This window comes from Sus scrofa, chromosome 6 (assembly GCF_054392235.1).
Source record: "Sus scrofa isolate SSC_HxYL_T2T_F1_AM1 chromosome 6, Sscrofa_HxYL_maternal_Yorkshire_Landrace_v2.0, whole genome shotgun sequence".
In the NCBI taxonomy this organism is placed as follows: Eukaryota; Metazoa; Chordata; class Mammalia; order Artiodactyla; family Suidae; genus Sus; species Sus scrofa.
The window spans coordinates 109,890,884-109,906,815 of NC_139388.1; the positions used below are offsets into that span (position 1 = coordinate 109,890,884).

Genomic DNA, 15,932 nt, shown 5'->3' on the forward strand with positions numbered 1-15,932 from the left:
GCTTATTAACATGAAAAAATCAGTCCCAGCACACATATGTGCCTATACATGTTACCAAATTCTAAAATCTCTAGGCAGTCTCAAACTTTAGTGCCTATTAATCTCGGGTTTTTATTAAAATGCAGATTCTGATTCCAGTGGAACCCTGAAATCTGCATTCTTAACAAGTCCCCCAGGAGATCCTACGGCAGAAAAATATTCTTTTGAAAAATACTAGCTTAGGGCATTCCCATCGTGGCGCAGTGATTAACAAACGAATCCGACTAGGAACCATGAAGTTGCGGGTTTGGTCCCTGGCCTTGCTCAGCGGGTTAAGGATGCGGTGTTGCCGCGAGCTGTGGTGTAGGTTGCAGACGTGGCTCTGGCATAGGCCATCGGCCACAGCTCCGACTGGACCGCTAGTCTGGGAACCTCCATATGCCACGGGAGTGGCCCTAGAAAAGGCAAAAAGACAAAAAAAAAAAGAAAAGAAAAATACTAGCTTACCTCCCACGTGTTAGTTAAGCCTCTCAACCAGTGTGCTTGGTCCATTTTAGGTTCTCAGTAAGTATGTACTGTATTGAACCAATGTGTCCCAGCCCTATCAGCAATAAGGCACATAGTATGGTTTCTTAGGTACCTAAATTTTATATGAGTCCCTCAAGGAAAAGCCATCTTTTACATTATCCCACATAAAAGAATATAGCACGTTGCTGTATACATTAACTTCATTTGAACTCAACCAATTTAGGGCTTATCTCTATTTTCTCAAAAAATCATTAGCCTTTAACCCAATAAATTATTTTTCTTCATTCTTCCACTTACCACACTAGCACACTACATATATACTTAGTGATGGGGGGGTGGCAGAGGAGGTGGTTTAAAGATATAAAGAAAAACTCCTTATTCAATAAAACCCAATGTAAATATGAGTTGTACTGTACTCATTTTTTAAATTTCACTACAAATGGGATTTCTAGATCATAGGCTCCTCCTTATATAATTCTAGGCCTTAAATACTGAGCTGAGTTCTAAAGATAGTTTTCAAACAATTGCCCATCTTTGCTGGTCCTTTAATACTGTGACATATTTATTGATGTATTAATTGTATGCATTAATTTTTAGGATGAAAATTTGGCAATTTAAAATAAATTGTATGTGATCCATTATAAGTGACTTTTAATACATTTTTAACCCAGAAATGGCAAGGGTTCCAAAATAATCACCACTGAAAATTTTACAGAAATTTCACATGAAGGCTTTGCTTTAAAGTATGTTAGTATGAATTAATCAAACAATCCACAATGATTTTTCACATTTCGCCCTAGAACAAAGTACATTTTCTTTTTTTTTTCCTTAGGGCCACACCCGAGGCATATGGAGGTTCCCAGGCCCGGGGTCCAATCTGATCTGTGATCTACACCACAGCTCATGGCAATGCTGGATCCTCAACCAACTGAGCAAGGCCAGGGATGGATGCTAGTCAGATTTGTTAGCTGCTGAGCCATGATGGAAACACCCACATTTTCTTTTAAAGATGTTTAATTAACTCTTTGCTTATTCGTGTTCTTTTTCCTTCTGCTCAAAGCATTTTAATCAGGTAGTTGTTTGTAGATCTCTAAACATATCTTTCAACCTCCAAAGTTAAGTCATTTTTATACAAAACTTTATAGAGACCAATTTAGTCTGCAGAGTTACTTATAAAATAACAATGTTAGATTGCTATTTTAGAAGTGTAACTACTACCCAGGTACTAGCTCCCACCACTGGATAGCAACTTTCTAAATACTGAGCAACGTATTTGCACACTACGGGATGGAAATTAATCTAAATTGAGCATCCTATAAAGGTTCCAACATCTGTGACTACTTAGGAGCTTAATATCTTAGGCATCTCCATTTGAATAGCTACTTTAAATTTTTAGTCGAATTCAGTAACCCATCAAGCAGATATTACAGTTTATGAAAAATACATGGATGATTAGATATATATTTCAGACATGAAAAATCTTATGGTTGGTAAAGAAAATATAATACTTTAAGAGATTTTAGTTATTTCCTGAATGTCTTTTTTTCTCCACACATTAGACGAAGTTGCATTGTTTACAAAAATTTATTCATACAAATTTTACACACTTTATATAACAGTTATCAAAGTCCTAGTTATAGATATCATGTGTGTAATAATACTTGGGTAAGATGTTTTTATAATCAGTTGCACACAAAATAAGAGCTTCAAGACTAATATCTACCTAAATTATCACTGTATCATAAATCTGCTCCAGGATAGTAAGGCTCTTGGCATTTCTAAAAAGTATACAAAAGATTAAACTGGGTGATCACTGTAAATGCTTGCAACTAGCCACAGGAACACTATATTAGACTCATAAAGAAAAGGTTAACTAGAGCCCTATTTCACCACTAACAGCTGACACAAATACAGAAAACTCTGCCCATTATCCAAGAAACAAATAATTAAGACTAAAATGCAAGCCGATGTGTTGCAGCATTGTAGGGCCACTAAATAGCCATCTGTGATTCGTGGCGATTTAAAAGGCGAAGAAAGGCACTAAAGCTGCAAACTGCATCCCGTGTCACACTGCCTGAAGAGACTGCAGAATTAAAGAAAGATTGATCCCGTGCACAGGACTCAGGCATAGATTGAAATGCCTCTGTGCTTTCACTATTTGCCTTGTGACTTCCTGGCAGCCTCCAGCCCGCCTGGGAATGCAAATCCAAGTCTGTTTTCTTTGATTTACGACTTCATACTGACCAAATCCGTAAAGGAAAAGGAAACATCCTTTAAACTTTACAATCTAATGTTTAATATTTTCTTGGCTTCCCCCCCCCCCCCCCGAAAGAATTTGTGACTGGAATTTGAGAGTTTGGCTGGCTGCTTTGCCTGCTGTTCTTGATCTGGTTGCTGGGTGAAGGTTCTTTTGTTTATAGAAATTACTTGACAGGTTCAAGGAATTGATAAGAAACAGACATGCTTTCTGTAGCCAAGAAAGAATACAAGGGACAGTCTCAGGGCCTGTTGGAGCTTGCTTACCTCACTCTTGACCACAAATATAAGATAGTACTCATACATATGAAGATGAGGTTTAAATGATTTATCAGTTAGTACAACTGAGCAACATATGAACACTACACATTCTAATATGACAAAGTTTGGTTTTATGAAATCAATTTTACTAAGCAATAAGCCATAATGTAGAAAAATACATTTTACCTACAAACTCAATCAACAAGAAACAGAAGGTTCATATTTAGCGCATAATTACTTGGTGGTAACTACATAGGGGTTCCTACTCTTTACAATAAGTGCTAGTATCAAACAACAATAAAGTTAAAGAAGCATTCACAAGTTTAAGAGAAGTGAATGAAAAAATGGTAAATGGTACTTTACAGTGTGAGAGGGTAGGAAAGAGGAGTCTTCAGAAAACCAGGAAAGAAAAGGGTGGCTCCTATGGGAGCAAGGTTCAAAGGAGAGGACCCTGGCCGTTTCACAAGATGAGAAGCATGGACAGCACTGGAGAAAAACACATTGTACTTTGCATCCAGTTCCAATACCCAGCATCCAAAGTCAGGCAGGCAGGGGACCTAAGGTGGGACTGGATTACCCCCAGCTCCCAGACCTGGGGCAGCCCCAAGCCAGTCCGTCTCCAGGGTCCCCCTCCTATTGCCCTGTGCTCTGCCTCTTCCAATATACCTGCATTTTCTTCACTTTGTTCTAATCACCCTAACTTTAGGATATTGGGGTCCCTGGAAGTAAAGAAAAGGGAGCTTCTTATTTGTCTCCTTGTACACCCCTCCACTCCTCCCCCAGGGAGTGATATAGAGTCTGGGGAGAAGCACAATTTGGATCCAGCTGTTGTTTTATCAGGAGAACCTCCTTCTGGGCTAAGAGTCTGAAGAGAGATAAATACACATAAAAATAGAATCAAAGAAAGCAGAAGTATTGGAATTGCCACCCAGCGAGGGGGATGGATAGTGCCTAGTTGAATTCAGCTGGGATGGAAGCAGACTGCCCCAGAGACTCACTGGGAAAGAGTGCCCTTCAGCAATTCTCCCAAATCATTACCTCAAAATCTCCCTGGAGCAGGGCATCACTGTCTATGTACAGTAGCAAATGGTCAGTATTAATATCTTCAGGCCTGTCGTGGATAAAAATACTATCCTTTTAATCCCAGTTTACAAAAATAGGAGTAATATTCAAAACAATGATTGTCTATTTTTCTATTTATTTTATATAAAAACAAACAGCTCAGGCGAATTTCAATCCTTTTGCACACTTTGTATGAACTGCTCTCTATTATATATATTCTTAATATATATTTGTTATATATATATCTATATATCTCAATATCAATAATTGGTCCACAAAGTATATCTGTGCATTCTCTAGTGCTTTGTAAAAAGAAAAACAATATTATTATCAAAATATTCATTTAATGGCTTTACTTCATACATAAATACATGTTTGGATAGAACACATGAGCGATGACTGTTCAGTCAGTTGGGTAAATGACTTTTCATTGTGTCAGGGTTGTATACACAGGGTAGCTGGTGTCTCATCGCTACAAATACGCTATTCGGCGTCCTTTGTTTTTAACCCTTTGTTTATACCTTTTCCCTAGGACGGCCGCCAAGTATTTCTTAACAGCCATTTGTTTCCGATAGCGGCTGTAGCTGTCCGTGAAGATTCCGTCCGAGTGGCGCTTGGAGAGGGGCTCCGAGTCATCTTCCGCTCCTCCGTCGAGGTTCCCCCTGCAAGGTAAGGGGTCGGGAAGAGGGTGGCGGGCGGGAGACACGGATTGAATAGCTGAGGGGAGCAGGCTGACCCCACCCCACGAGGGAGGAGGCGGGGTCCCACCGCCTCGCTCCACCAGGCAGCAGCAGGAGGGGGGGAGCGATGGGAACCTCTCATTCCCCCTCCCCATCTAGGATTTGGGGCACCAAGTCCTTACTACAGGAGCCCCGGGTGGAGGTGTGGGCCAAAAGCAAGCGATTTAAGCCTAACCTCTCTCTAATAGCTGCCCCCTGAGATTGACCATCCGTGCTTTTGCCCTCAATTGTGCTGTTCCCGTCATCCCCCGCCCCCCATAGAGAAAATAACCAAAGAGCCCTAAATGCCACGTTGGCTACTGCTGCGGAGTTTACACCGATCCCGCAATTCCTAGTCAGACATGAGCACTCCTCTCCAGCACGCTAAGTTGAAAAACGTGATAATAATATAAGTCGACAGGCTATAGGCAATATTTTTTCATGGCATGAATTATTCATTGCTGAAAATGTAATCTGTCGTCCCATGGGCTTTATTAAAACGTTGCCTTCTGCAGAGAGATGCTCCGCGCAAGCCCTATGCGCTGGGTTTGTTTGGCACAAGCAAAAACTGTTTCCTTAAATGTCTAAATTTGAGGAGTTGTTTGTTTCTATTTGAATTTACAGTGAAAGAAATATGACGAACGAAAAAGTCATGCTTTGAGGATGTTCTAGCCATCGTCCCATGAAGGTTTTGAAGGCTAGTGGAAGAGGGGACTTTTTTTTTAATTATTCAAAACGGATCAGCCTCCCCGGTTTAACTGCCACTTCCCTTCCTCTTCCCATTTCCGAGCTTTCTGGCTAAACTTAAGGCGAGAACTCCGAACCTTCGCCTGAAGTAGCGGAACTGACCTCCGAAGACCCTGCGGCGCAGACGCACCTTCGGCCCCAAGTGTACGCACGGACGTAGAAGCTGCGCCGCCCGCCCCACGCGCACTATCACCGACATTCACCCCGGTGCGCGCGCGCGCGCGATCACGCGCCGGTTAACTCTTTCGCAAACTCTTACCCCACGCTCTTGGCCATGAGCGTCTGCAGGTATTTCCTGGCGGACAGCTGGTCCAGCACCTTGCGGTAGGCCTTGTTAAGGATCCCGTGGGCGACATCTCTAATAGGAAGGCAAAGTGCGCGCCCGTCCGGGGTCACTGACTCTGTCCCAAGTGGCAGCCCCAGGCCCAAAGCTGGACATGCACGCCCCTCGGTGCTCCGGGAGACTGACTTGGGGCGGGGGCAGTTGGGGGGAGGACTTCAGAGGCAAGGTACTCCGGAATTACTCTTGGAATGTTCCCGTTAGTAACTGCCGGGACCGCAGGTGTGGAGGCCGGCCGGGGCGCGCACTCACGGCCACTTCTTGGGCTACAGACCTTTCAATCCCCACTCATCCTTATGTCCATACAGACCGGCCCGCTAACTTTCTATCACTCTCGTGGGTACCAGCCCGGAAGAAGAAAGACTTGAGGGTTTTTTAAAAAAGAACCTACTGGATGGGCCACCCCCGCCTGTCCCGCCCTCTCAGTCCAGGTGCAGCGCGGGGCGTAGCGGTACCTTTCTTCCGCTGGGTAGTAGAGCGCGTAGGCGTCGCGCAGCGTGGAGGCGGGGCCCCCCACCCCAGGCGGGTCCGAGTCATAGAAGTCCTGCAGCTGGTTTCCGTCCTCGTCGTACGCCTCGTCCTCCGGCCTGCCAGAGTAGCCGGGGGCAGAAGGAGTGGTCAGTACACGTCCGTCCCGGTCTCTGCAGGGCCGAAAACCCCAAAGAGCCCCACGATTTTCCTTCTTCCTAAAGATGCCCCTCGGAGAACTGCCTCTTCCTCTAGGGCATGGCGGGGGTAGAGGTATGAGAAGAAAGCTAGACTCAGCAGAAATTCCCACTCCTCTCGAGGGGGAAGTGTCGCCCCGCCCGGGTCCGAGCCTCCAGTGGCACTGGGAAGCCCATGCATCTCCGCCGGCCTCATACCCCTGACCACCGAGGAGGACCGCTCCACTGCTAGCCTGGCTCTTGAACTTCCCCCACAAGCAGCTGCGGGCGGGGGCTAAAACGGCCCTAGGAGATGAGACGCTGGCCACGCGAAGACCAGATGGGGGAGGCCCGGAGCCAGATAGGATGGATGGATGGGAAGTCCGGCGGCCAACGCCGGCAGCCACCCCCACCCAGCCTCCGAGCCCAGGGGAGCCCTTCCCCGCGCAGATGTAGGTCACGGAGAACCTCCGGCTTCTATTTTGGGCGGGAGAGGATCTGGCAGGAACATGAATAATAGATGCCCCTAAACTTAGCCTTTTGGGCAGCAGCTCATTCTGTGGCTAGTCCGCGCCCTCCGGTGCTTCTCGCCCAGAGAAAGTGACAGGCACACGGGACTTTGAAAATAGCTGGGGGTGAAATGGGACTTTTAAGTCCAGTACGTAAATAGTTCGCACTAATCTGTTAGCGGTGGCCAGACCGCATCTCAACCTCGAGGCCAAGGGAACGGGTCAACGGGGGACTGACAGCAAACAGGAACGCAGCGATCTCGCTGTAACCCTAGCCTACAGCCTCAATCACTGACATAGAACCCGAAAGGTGGGTTAAAATAGAAAACCACCTCGCTTTCGGCCGCTTTAGAGATTCAGAAAGCGGCCAAGACAAGTAGCGCTCGTTAGGAGGGTTCATCAGTCATACGTCCCTGAAGAGGTAAGGGCAAAGCCAGCACACGACTGCGCCCGCCCCACACCCAGCCTTTACTCGGCGACACGCCTCTCTGCCCTGGCCCGGCTGCCCGGTGTCTTTCTGGGTACTTCCACCCCTGCCCAGGTGCTTAGAATACTAATACCGAAGCCAGAACCCGCCTCTCCGGCTAAATTAATGGTCACAGACCCCTAAGGCAAGCATTCTTAGGCGCGGCTCGGAGGAGCAGCTTTGCAGGCAAAACGCGCGTCCTAGCCGCCAGGAGCCCGGTGCACCTCTGAGCGCCGCTGCTGCGCTGCGCCGCGAGCTTCCACTCTCTAGCCGACAGGCCCGGGACTCTGGGACTGCGGCGGGGAACCCGGGCAGCGCTGACCGATTAGAGACCAGGAATGAAGAAAAAAATAAGCCAGGGTTACTCCATCCTGGGGTGGGCAGGGTTGCCTTCCCCGTACAGCCTGCCAATTTGCTTTCTTTTCCTCCTTCCTTGCTCCGTTTCATCTGTATTTCCCCCTCCCTCATCCTTGTTTTTCCTTCTCTCAAATCACTTCTTTTCAACTCTACGCGGCCAACACTACCCCTCTTCAAGGCTCAAAATGCAGTTGGAAAACCTATCACTTGAGAGAAAGCTCTTCTAGCGGAAAAGAATTCGAATCGAGGTAAGAGGGAGAGGAGAGGATAAAGAAGGAGACACCGCCCCGATAGTCCGAAACATGCTGTAACAAAGCAAAGTCCACGGAAGCCTTAGTCTCAACCCCGCAACCTGGCTCCGGGAGCCCGAAGTTCTCCTTACTCAAGCTGAGAATAGGGAAAAGAAGTCAAGTTCGGGGGCCCTGCCCTGCCCCCACTCCCGCGGGCGGGGCTGGGGGAGGGGAGATTTCAACACCTCACGAAGTGCGCTCCCTCCACCCTGGCCCCTCGGCAGCGGCGGGCTGGGGGAGGGGTACCCAGCCCTAGCGGAGCCTGACGCGGTCCTCCCGCTGAACCAGGGCTGGGACCCGCCGCCGGACCCAGGCTGGCGGCGGTGCAATGGGGGCGCGTAGGGGAGATGATCGTAGCCGGGACCGAGGAACTGCAAGAGGGCGACCACGACGAAGTGTCGAGGGAAGAGACGCCCCAGTCCCAGCGTAGCCGAGGTGGCTGGCACCTACCTGATCCCAGGGAATCGGAGTCCCGCGGCGGCAGGTGAGCAGTAGACGCTGCTGTGCATTATTATCCCGTAGACCAGCAGAGCCAGCCTTGCTCCGCTACACATGATCATTCTGCGCAGGACTGGAAAGAGGGCACCTAGCAGTTAGAACGCCCCTGGCCTTCCACCCTCCAACCCCTAGAAACTCTCCAGAACTGGGGGAGGGACAGAACTCACCTCCCGGTGTTGAATATGGCTTAATGGTAGCCAGGGAGCCTTGCCACTTCCCTCTCGCTATAGTTAGAAAATACGCATGTATATGCCCAGTGCCCAATAACTCGCCAGATCTGGGCGAAGGAAAGCTAACTCGTACCCTGATGCTAGCGAAAGAATTAGCAGTCAAGGGACTTGTTTGGTTTGGTAAGATTTTTCCCCCTTACCCTTCAACTCTTACCGCTGCTAGGAGAGGGTTTGCTGCCAAGTAGGACGGCGGGCAAAGGGCTTCTCCAAGTTTCTGCGCTGGAGTCACAAACCAAGGGACATCACCGTCTGGTGTTAGTATCTAAGCAGAAGCCGCAGGAACGAGCAGGAGCAGCAGGAGGAGCTGAAGGACTTGTTTGCTGAGGCCGGTATTCTGTTCAAAAGTTTGTAGACGCTCAGAACTAGGAGAGAGCGTGACACCGAGAGAAGGGGGCGAGGAGAGAGATGTGGAAGGAAGAAAGAGGAGGAGGCGAGCTAAGTGGGGGTGGGGGAGAAAGTGGCCTTAAGTCCACCCAGAGAAAGAAGTAGTAGGGAAAGTCGTAGAAGGAGAAGAAAGAAGGAGGGCCGCGGCAAAGCCGGCGTCTGTGGGAGCCGCCCGGTCAAGCAGCTGCGAGAGTCCGCAGCGCCTTCTCTGCTCAGAGATTCCTCTGGCTGCGTCTGAAGCTGCGGCTGCTTCTGCTGCTGCCGGTGGTTACAGAGGTGACCGGCCCTCTGCTCCTATTTATATGTGCAGTTAGCAGAAATCTATCCGACCATGGTTTTAGAAGAGGCTTCCTTGTCAACATCTGTCTGCCTATGGCCTTTAAGTACAGAATATTTTGTTGCACTGTTGCGCTCCGATTTTTATTCATGGAATGACTTCCTCTTTTTTTTTTTTTTTCAGTCACGTAATGATCGGGTATCAGAAAAAGACGTCAGCATCCTAGTCCCTCAAGGAACATATTAACTATTCTGTGCTGTCCTCTTGGATGATAAGATCCGGAGTCATCGACTTCTCATAAACACCTTTCACTCATACAATACAATTTTAAAGAAGTTTAATTATTTTGATGTTTTTCAATTTTACCCATTTCTCAAGAATGAGTAAAGAATTCATAGAATTCTGAGAATGGTGAAAATCGTGTTTTTAACTGTGTCCTTCTTACTTCTTTTTGCTTTTTCAAGCCCCAACAATCAGAGCTCTGGTCTCTGGTATTAAGCGCCATCAAGGTCTCCTATTAATAAATTTAATTTAGCTCTCCTAATTTCTTGCGTATGTTCTTTTAGATAGACAATTAAATGTGGAAGTCGTTTTGTTTTTAAAGGGAAGTCTTGGAGGATTTTCAGTAAATCGCTAATGAGTCTGGCTGTCTTGACAGTCTGGCCCTGAGCAGATTGATTAGAGTTAAAGCTGCATCCTGAGAGCGGCCTGTGGAGCTGTCCAGGCTTGGAGTGCTGAACTCTTTGATCGCAGATGTTGTAAACATTGAAAATTGCCATTAGTTTAATTTTTCACCAGAGCCTCTAAATCTGAAGATTTAGTAGTGATGTCCTTAATGTGGCAATTCATTGTCCAAGCCCCCCTGCCGTTCAGATATGTTCCTTCCTTGCAGTGTCCACGAATGTCCTTAATGGTGAGCATTGCCTGACCCTCTTTTCACTCTCTGAGTAAAGAACATTTTGTGTCTTCCCTTAATCTTGGCTTTGGGAATCTCTAGATGGCCTGTTGGGGTATCTTCACACTTTCTGTGGCTCTTTCTAATTTTAAACACTGAAACTGTGAAATTGTATTTTCCACAAAAACTGAAGTTTTAAGAATTTGGGAGTAAAGAAATGCTTTCCCCCTTTATTTGCAACTTGAGTTCTGTTTGGGGAAATACCGACAGATTGGGAAAGCATGAGGATTCCCAGTACAAATTCACTTGCTGATGGTTTCTAACAGGAATCCTTTCATTGAGGATGGTTAATTTTTTTTTAATTGAAAATGACCTGGAAAGAGGAAAGCAATAAAGGAAGACCACATCCACCCCCCAAGGCTTTCCAAGCCCTGAGGTTATTTAAGAAGATTCGTAAGTTTCTACTCCAGTAAGAGAAACGCTGGTCTATTTCTTTTAAAAAGGAAACAGAGCCATCAATAACCATTAGTGTGCATTTTAATTATTTGGATCTTAAAAATTAGAGGAAATGGCAATTTAGTGGGAGTATTTCCTGTTACTATGATTTAGATCTAACATTTAAACAAGCTATCTGCATGCTTTTTCTAAGATAAAATTATAATGCTTCTCATTCTCAATGCCTTTCCCGCTCTCTTATTTGAGATTTAATACTTCCTCCAAGAAGACAAAGTTTTGCTTCGTCCTGGCCATGAATGCACCAGAAATGACCACTTCCTCTGAGTTCATTCCTGAGGATGCTCCAGATTGCCTATCTGCAATAAAGATTTAAACACCTCAACATGGAGATGTATCTCTTTGTCTCCACTGCATATGTTCACTGACTTATGTTGGAGTATTTACATGCCTGTGTTCAGCGTTCAGCTCTGCCTCTGGAGTAAGCTCACACACAAAAAAAGCTGGGGTTGAACACGACCAGATAATCAAGCAGAGAGAGCTTTCTTACAAAAGCGCCCAAAGCTATTACCGACTGTGGCTTTCCTGTCTTCCGCCTCGCTTCACGTCAAAGGTGAACCCGATTAAAATCCTTACTCTTTTCTCCCACGCGAATTCTGAAATGAGTTCCATCTGTAGAAATATTTGAAAATTTCCAAGACTCCTTGTACAAATTCATTACTCAACTTTAGTAAAGGGAGCCACCATGTGGGGAGTTTGTTGACTTCATGGCTTATTAGAGGGGGATAATCACAAACACCATTAATTTTGTGAGGAGGATGATGGAACTGCTTGCTCTATCAACCCCCCGAATCTGAACTACGTCTCTGGTTTACAAAGGCTGCGCCCCTCGACTCTTCTCAGCACGTGCACTATGAGTGAGGATCTCAGGGGCCTGCACGTCAGAATCACCTGCCTCGAGGCCAGAACCCATTCACTGAAGTTAAAGACTAAGCAGAGAATTTAATTTGAGATTACTGAACTCCAAAGAAAGCAAGCTTCCAAGACCTATGCATTGCTCAGCACAATCCAAAAACCCACCCAGCTGCCTAAGGGAATGGAACCCGAGTCCCATAGAACTATCTGGCCACTGGCCTTCTCGATTAGGTGAGTTTGGTGTCCCATGAGCAAGGATGCTATCCTGTTAATGAAAGTTCTGGTCCTGGAGTTCCCGTCGTGGCTCGTGGAAACGAATCTGACTGGGAACCATGGGGTTGCAGGTTTGATCCCTGGCTTAGCTCAGGGGGTTAAGGATCCAGCGCTGCTTTGAGGTGTGGTGTAGGTCACAGACGCGGCTCGGATCTGGCGTTGCTGTGGTTGTGTTGAATCCCAGCAGCTGTATCTCCGATTAGACTATCCCCCCCTTGGCCAGCCTGGGAACCTCCATTTGCCGCGGGTGCGGATCCAAAAAAAAAAAAAAGAAAGAAAGAAAGAAAAAAGGAAAAAAAAGTTCTGACCCTGGATGAGGAAAGAGAGGAACTAGAAGCTGAGGACCGGCCCGATTCAAAAATCTGAAGCTGCGCCCCTGCCTCGACAGACCCTTGGCTTGAGCGCAGGCCCTTTCTGCTCTGTATTCCACCGAGGGGAATATGGGGTGAACGATGTCTCAAAGACGAAACTACACTCAAGTGCCCTCAGAATGGTAATTTGCTTCTAACCTCAGAGGCATTCTAACTGGAGCGCGTTAACGCTGCTTTCAAGGAGCCTTTGTGTCTGGAGGCTTGGAGGAGGGGGAGGGGGAAGGCGCGCATCAGGCTGAAAGGCCAAACTAGAGAGGCCTGGCCTCCCTGCAGCGCAAGCTGACAGGGGATACCGGTGAGGGTCGCTCGAGATACCGAGGCGGCAGATCTGGACTTGTTCACTCAATACAAATGCAAATGAGAAAGATACCTGACAATGACACTGGAAGAGGAGGGAGGGAATGAAGAAAGGACCCAAGAGTTAGCGCTTCCTATTTACTGATAACCCAAAGAAATTTCAAGTGTCCTTTCCCACAGCCCCACCCACTCACCCCCAATGTTCAACAGAAATCCCAGGAGCAAAGTTTCTTTCCCGACCGTGGAACCCAAGAATGGCATGTAACCGGAATCATGCTCTGTTAGAAAAGCTAACCATGGCAATCATAGTGGAAGGTCTCACCTGGGTCCTCTGTGAGGCAGAGGAACAAAAAGCAGGCAGTTTCACTAAGCTGTGACCTACCCAGAAGAGACTGTTTGGAAATATTTGTTGGAAATGATCAAAGACACTGAATTTCAAACCTGCAATGTATCGACTCCTTTTATCCCACTGGTCTTTAAGATGTGAAAACATAACTCTTGGAAATGGTGTGTGCTAGCTACAAGTCAGTACTTTTCTGAATTGTTTTTCCTGGACACAGACACATCTGTCTCTTTGAAACATCAAACCTTGACCCCTCAAACAACACTTAATTTTCAAGAAGTCCTTAGCCCTTGAAAAAAGTGTTTTTCTATTCAAACAGAAAGCATATGTCTAGAATATTTACTAAAGATGGTTTTACAGCATTAGCAAGTATCTGGCGTAGATAAGACTCCATTTTCTAGGGTAAGAAGATTTCCATTACTTTCCTTCAGGCCTACCCACTCCTCCTACACAGTTTCCATGTATTTATTTTTCCTTCTTTGGCTCTGTAGCTCTCCCATTGTCCTGTACTATCACCATCTCCATACCCTACACCATGGGGTTTTTTTTTTTTTAACCACAAGAAAGGACTAGTTTGCACACAGCATCTCCATACTTTCCTAGTATAAATAACATTAAATCAGATTAGCAAAGTCTTATGTTTTTGTTCTATTAATTTCTAGTTAGTGCTTAGCATAAAAACAAGGTTACAGTAAGCTTTGTCAGTGAACAAGCTCAATGCAAAAACATCATCCTTTCATATGAGTGACAAACATAAATTGTAACAGTGTATTCAATTTCACTCTAAACTTTTTCCCTTCTGACTCTTCCAGAAAATATGATGACTAATGACTGACTTCATACCGATTACACCTGTAGGGAAACCCAAATGTTCTGCAGCAGAACATCATGGCCATCATTTACTGGTCTGCCTGCATCATGTCCTTCTGAACTCAGGATGAAGTGAGGAGCTGATGAGCTTACCCAGAATGTGTCATGGCTTCTCTGACCTTCAGAATTTAGTGCTTCACACACTCTGAAATCAATCAGCAAAGGAAGGCTTTCCAAACATATGAGCAAAAGCATCCCTCTCTGATTCAAGAACAGAATTGCATGTTCAAGGGCCAAGACATTTTGCCAGTTGTTTTAAGATGAAGCAGACACTCAAGAAGAAAAACTAGGGTGGGAGTTCCCTGGTAACCTAGTGGTTAAGGATTAAAAAAAAAATAGGATGGAACCTTTGCTGCAGGTTTGGGTGATTTCAACTATCTCACATACATGGCTCATCTAAGGCCTGGTTCTCTGAGCCTTAGTTTATTGGTGATGGGGTTCAGGTCAGGCTGCCCCAAATATGCCACTTTGACATATTGATTATTTTGAATTAAAACTGCTTAAGAAACAGGTGGTGCAAGAAAGACACTCTGACACTCTTTGGTCTCCCTGAAAGTGGGAAATAAATTTCCCGTGTAAAAGGTACTCTCCCTGACCCAGGATATAGAAGGGGCTGCAGTATATGGAAGTTCCCAGGCTCAGGGTCGAATCAGAACTATAGCTGAGGTCTACTCCACAGTCATGGCAACACAAGTTCTGAGCCACATCTGTGATCTAAGCCACAGCTTTAGGCAATGGTGAATCCTTAACACACTGAGCAAGGCCAGGGATTGAACCCACATCCTCATGGACACTATGTCGGGTTCTTAACCCACTGAGCCACAATGGGAACTCCTGAAGGGGCATTCCTGCCACCAAAGATAGAGAATTTAGGGCCAAGAAGTTTATATAATAAACCTTGCTACTTCTACACTAATTTACTACCCAAGGCCAAACTTCCTTTTTTTCAATCAATTCCTCACAAGTTTATTTTTTCTTTGTCCAGAAGATATAAAAACTGCCTGCTTTTATCTTTTCTTGAAGTCTTATATTTCTGTGGGCCTCTATACAGGTGAATTAAATTTGGTTTTTCTTATGTTAATTTCTCTTATGTCAAAGAACTTAGAAGGGAAGAGAGGAAAAAAATTCCTCCCCTACCCTGGGTACAAAAATCTATGCCTCATACGTTGCTGTGAAGAATCTTCTGGAATCTCCTGAGATTTCCAAAACATGTCCTTTTAAAAGCCAAAGAGAAGAAAGTCTTCTCTCTACTTCAGTCTAAATCTTCTGCTCGTATAAGTCTTAAATGCACAAAGAAAAACTTGGAGAGAATCCAAGAAACCCAATATCTTAAATGAGTTTTTGTGACAGCCTCTGGAAAAGTTGGAAGGAAGATCTATTTGCAAAATAAAACAAGGCTTTTATGCATAAATCAAAAAAGGGATATTTCTCTATGAGCTCATAACCTCCCACACCTCTGTCCTTTGAGTTCAGACTTAGCCTTATCCATCTGTGAATATAGGTCAGTTTGTAATAATTTTGGAGCCTATGTTTTTCATTCTTCTTATTACTAGCATTTTGTGTTAACAGTAATAGCTCTGATACTTTTTTTTTTTTTTTTTTTTTTTTAATGGCTGCACCCATGGCGTACGGAATTTCCCAGGCCAGGGGCTGAATCTGAGCCACAGCTGTGACCTCTGCTGCATCTTTAACTCATTGCATCATGCCAGGGATCAAACGCATCCTGAAGAGACCTGAGCCACTGGATTCTTAACCCACTGTGCCACATTGGGAATTTCAGCTCTGATAGTTTTTAACTAACTCTTCTCTCCACTCAAATATACACAGGCATGATTTAATTTTTTAAAAAGCTGGATACCCTGGTGGCCTAATGGTTAATGATTCGGTGTTGTCACTGCTGTAGCTTGGGTTTGATCCCTGGCCTGGGAACTTTGCATGCTGTGGGCATGCCCAAAATAAAAAAAACAC

The 15,932-nt window shown here is 45.6% G+C and overlaps 1 protein-coding gene and 1 long non-coding RNA gene across 8 annotated transcripts; one reads left to right on the top strand and one right to left on the bottom strand.

Moving 5' to 3' along the window:
* Positions 1-1,141: 1,141 nt before the first annotated feature.
* Positions 1,142-9,664, bottom strand: ADCYAP1 (adenylate cyclase activating polypeptide 1). 4 transcript variants are annotated; one of them, XM_005665307.4, is made up of 5 exons: positions 9,041-9,664; positions 8,609-8,729; positions 6,348-6,479; positions 5,812-5,910; positions 1,142-4,748 (listed from the first exon to the last, which is right to left on the bottom strand). In XM_005665307.4, the coding sequence occupies exons 2-5, from the start codon at positions 8,716-8,718 to the stop codon at positions 4,559-4,561; spliced, it is 531 nt and encodes a 176-aa protein (XP_005665364.2). In that variant the 5' UTR covers positions 8,719-8,729; positions 9,041-9,664; the 3' UTR covers positions 1,142-4,558.
* On the top strand, positions 5,237-13,673 carry LOC102165393 (uncharacterized). 4 transcript variants are annotated; one of them, XR_014807713.1, is made up of 5 exons: positions 5,237-7,355; positions 8,047-8,116; positions 8,447-8,642; positions 9,731-10,460; positions 11,145-13,673. It is a non-coding gene; the product is annotated as an uncharacterized LOC102165393 (long non-coding RNA). The 4 variants fall into 4 exon arrangements; XR_014807712.1 differs by lacking the exon at positions 5,237-7,355 and adding an exon at positions 7,378-7,466; XR_014807714.1 differs by lacking the exon at positions 5,237-7,355 and adding an exon at positions 7,478-7,586.
* Positions 13,674-15,932: the final 2,259 nt, after the last annotated feature.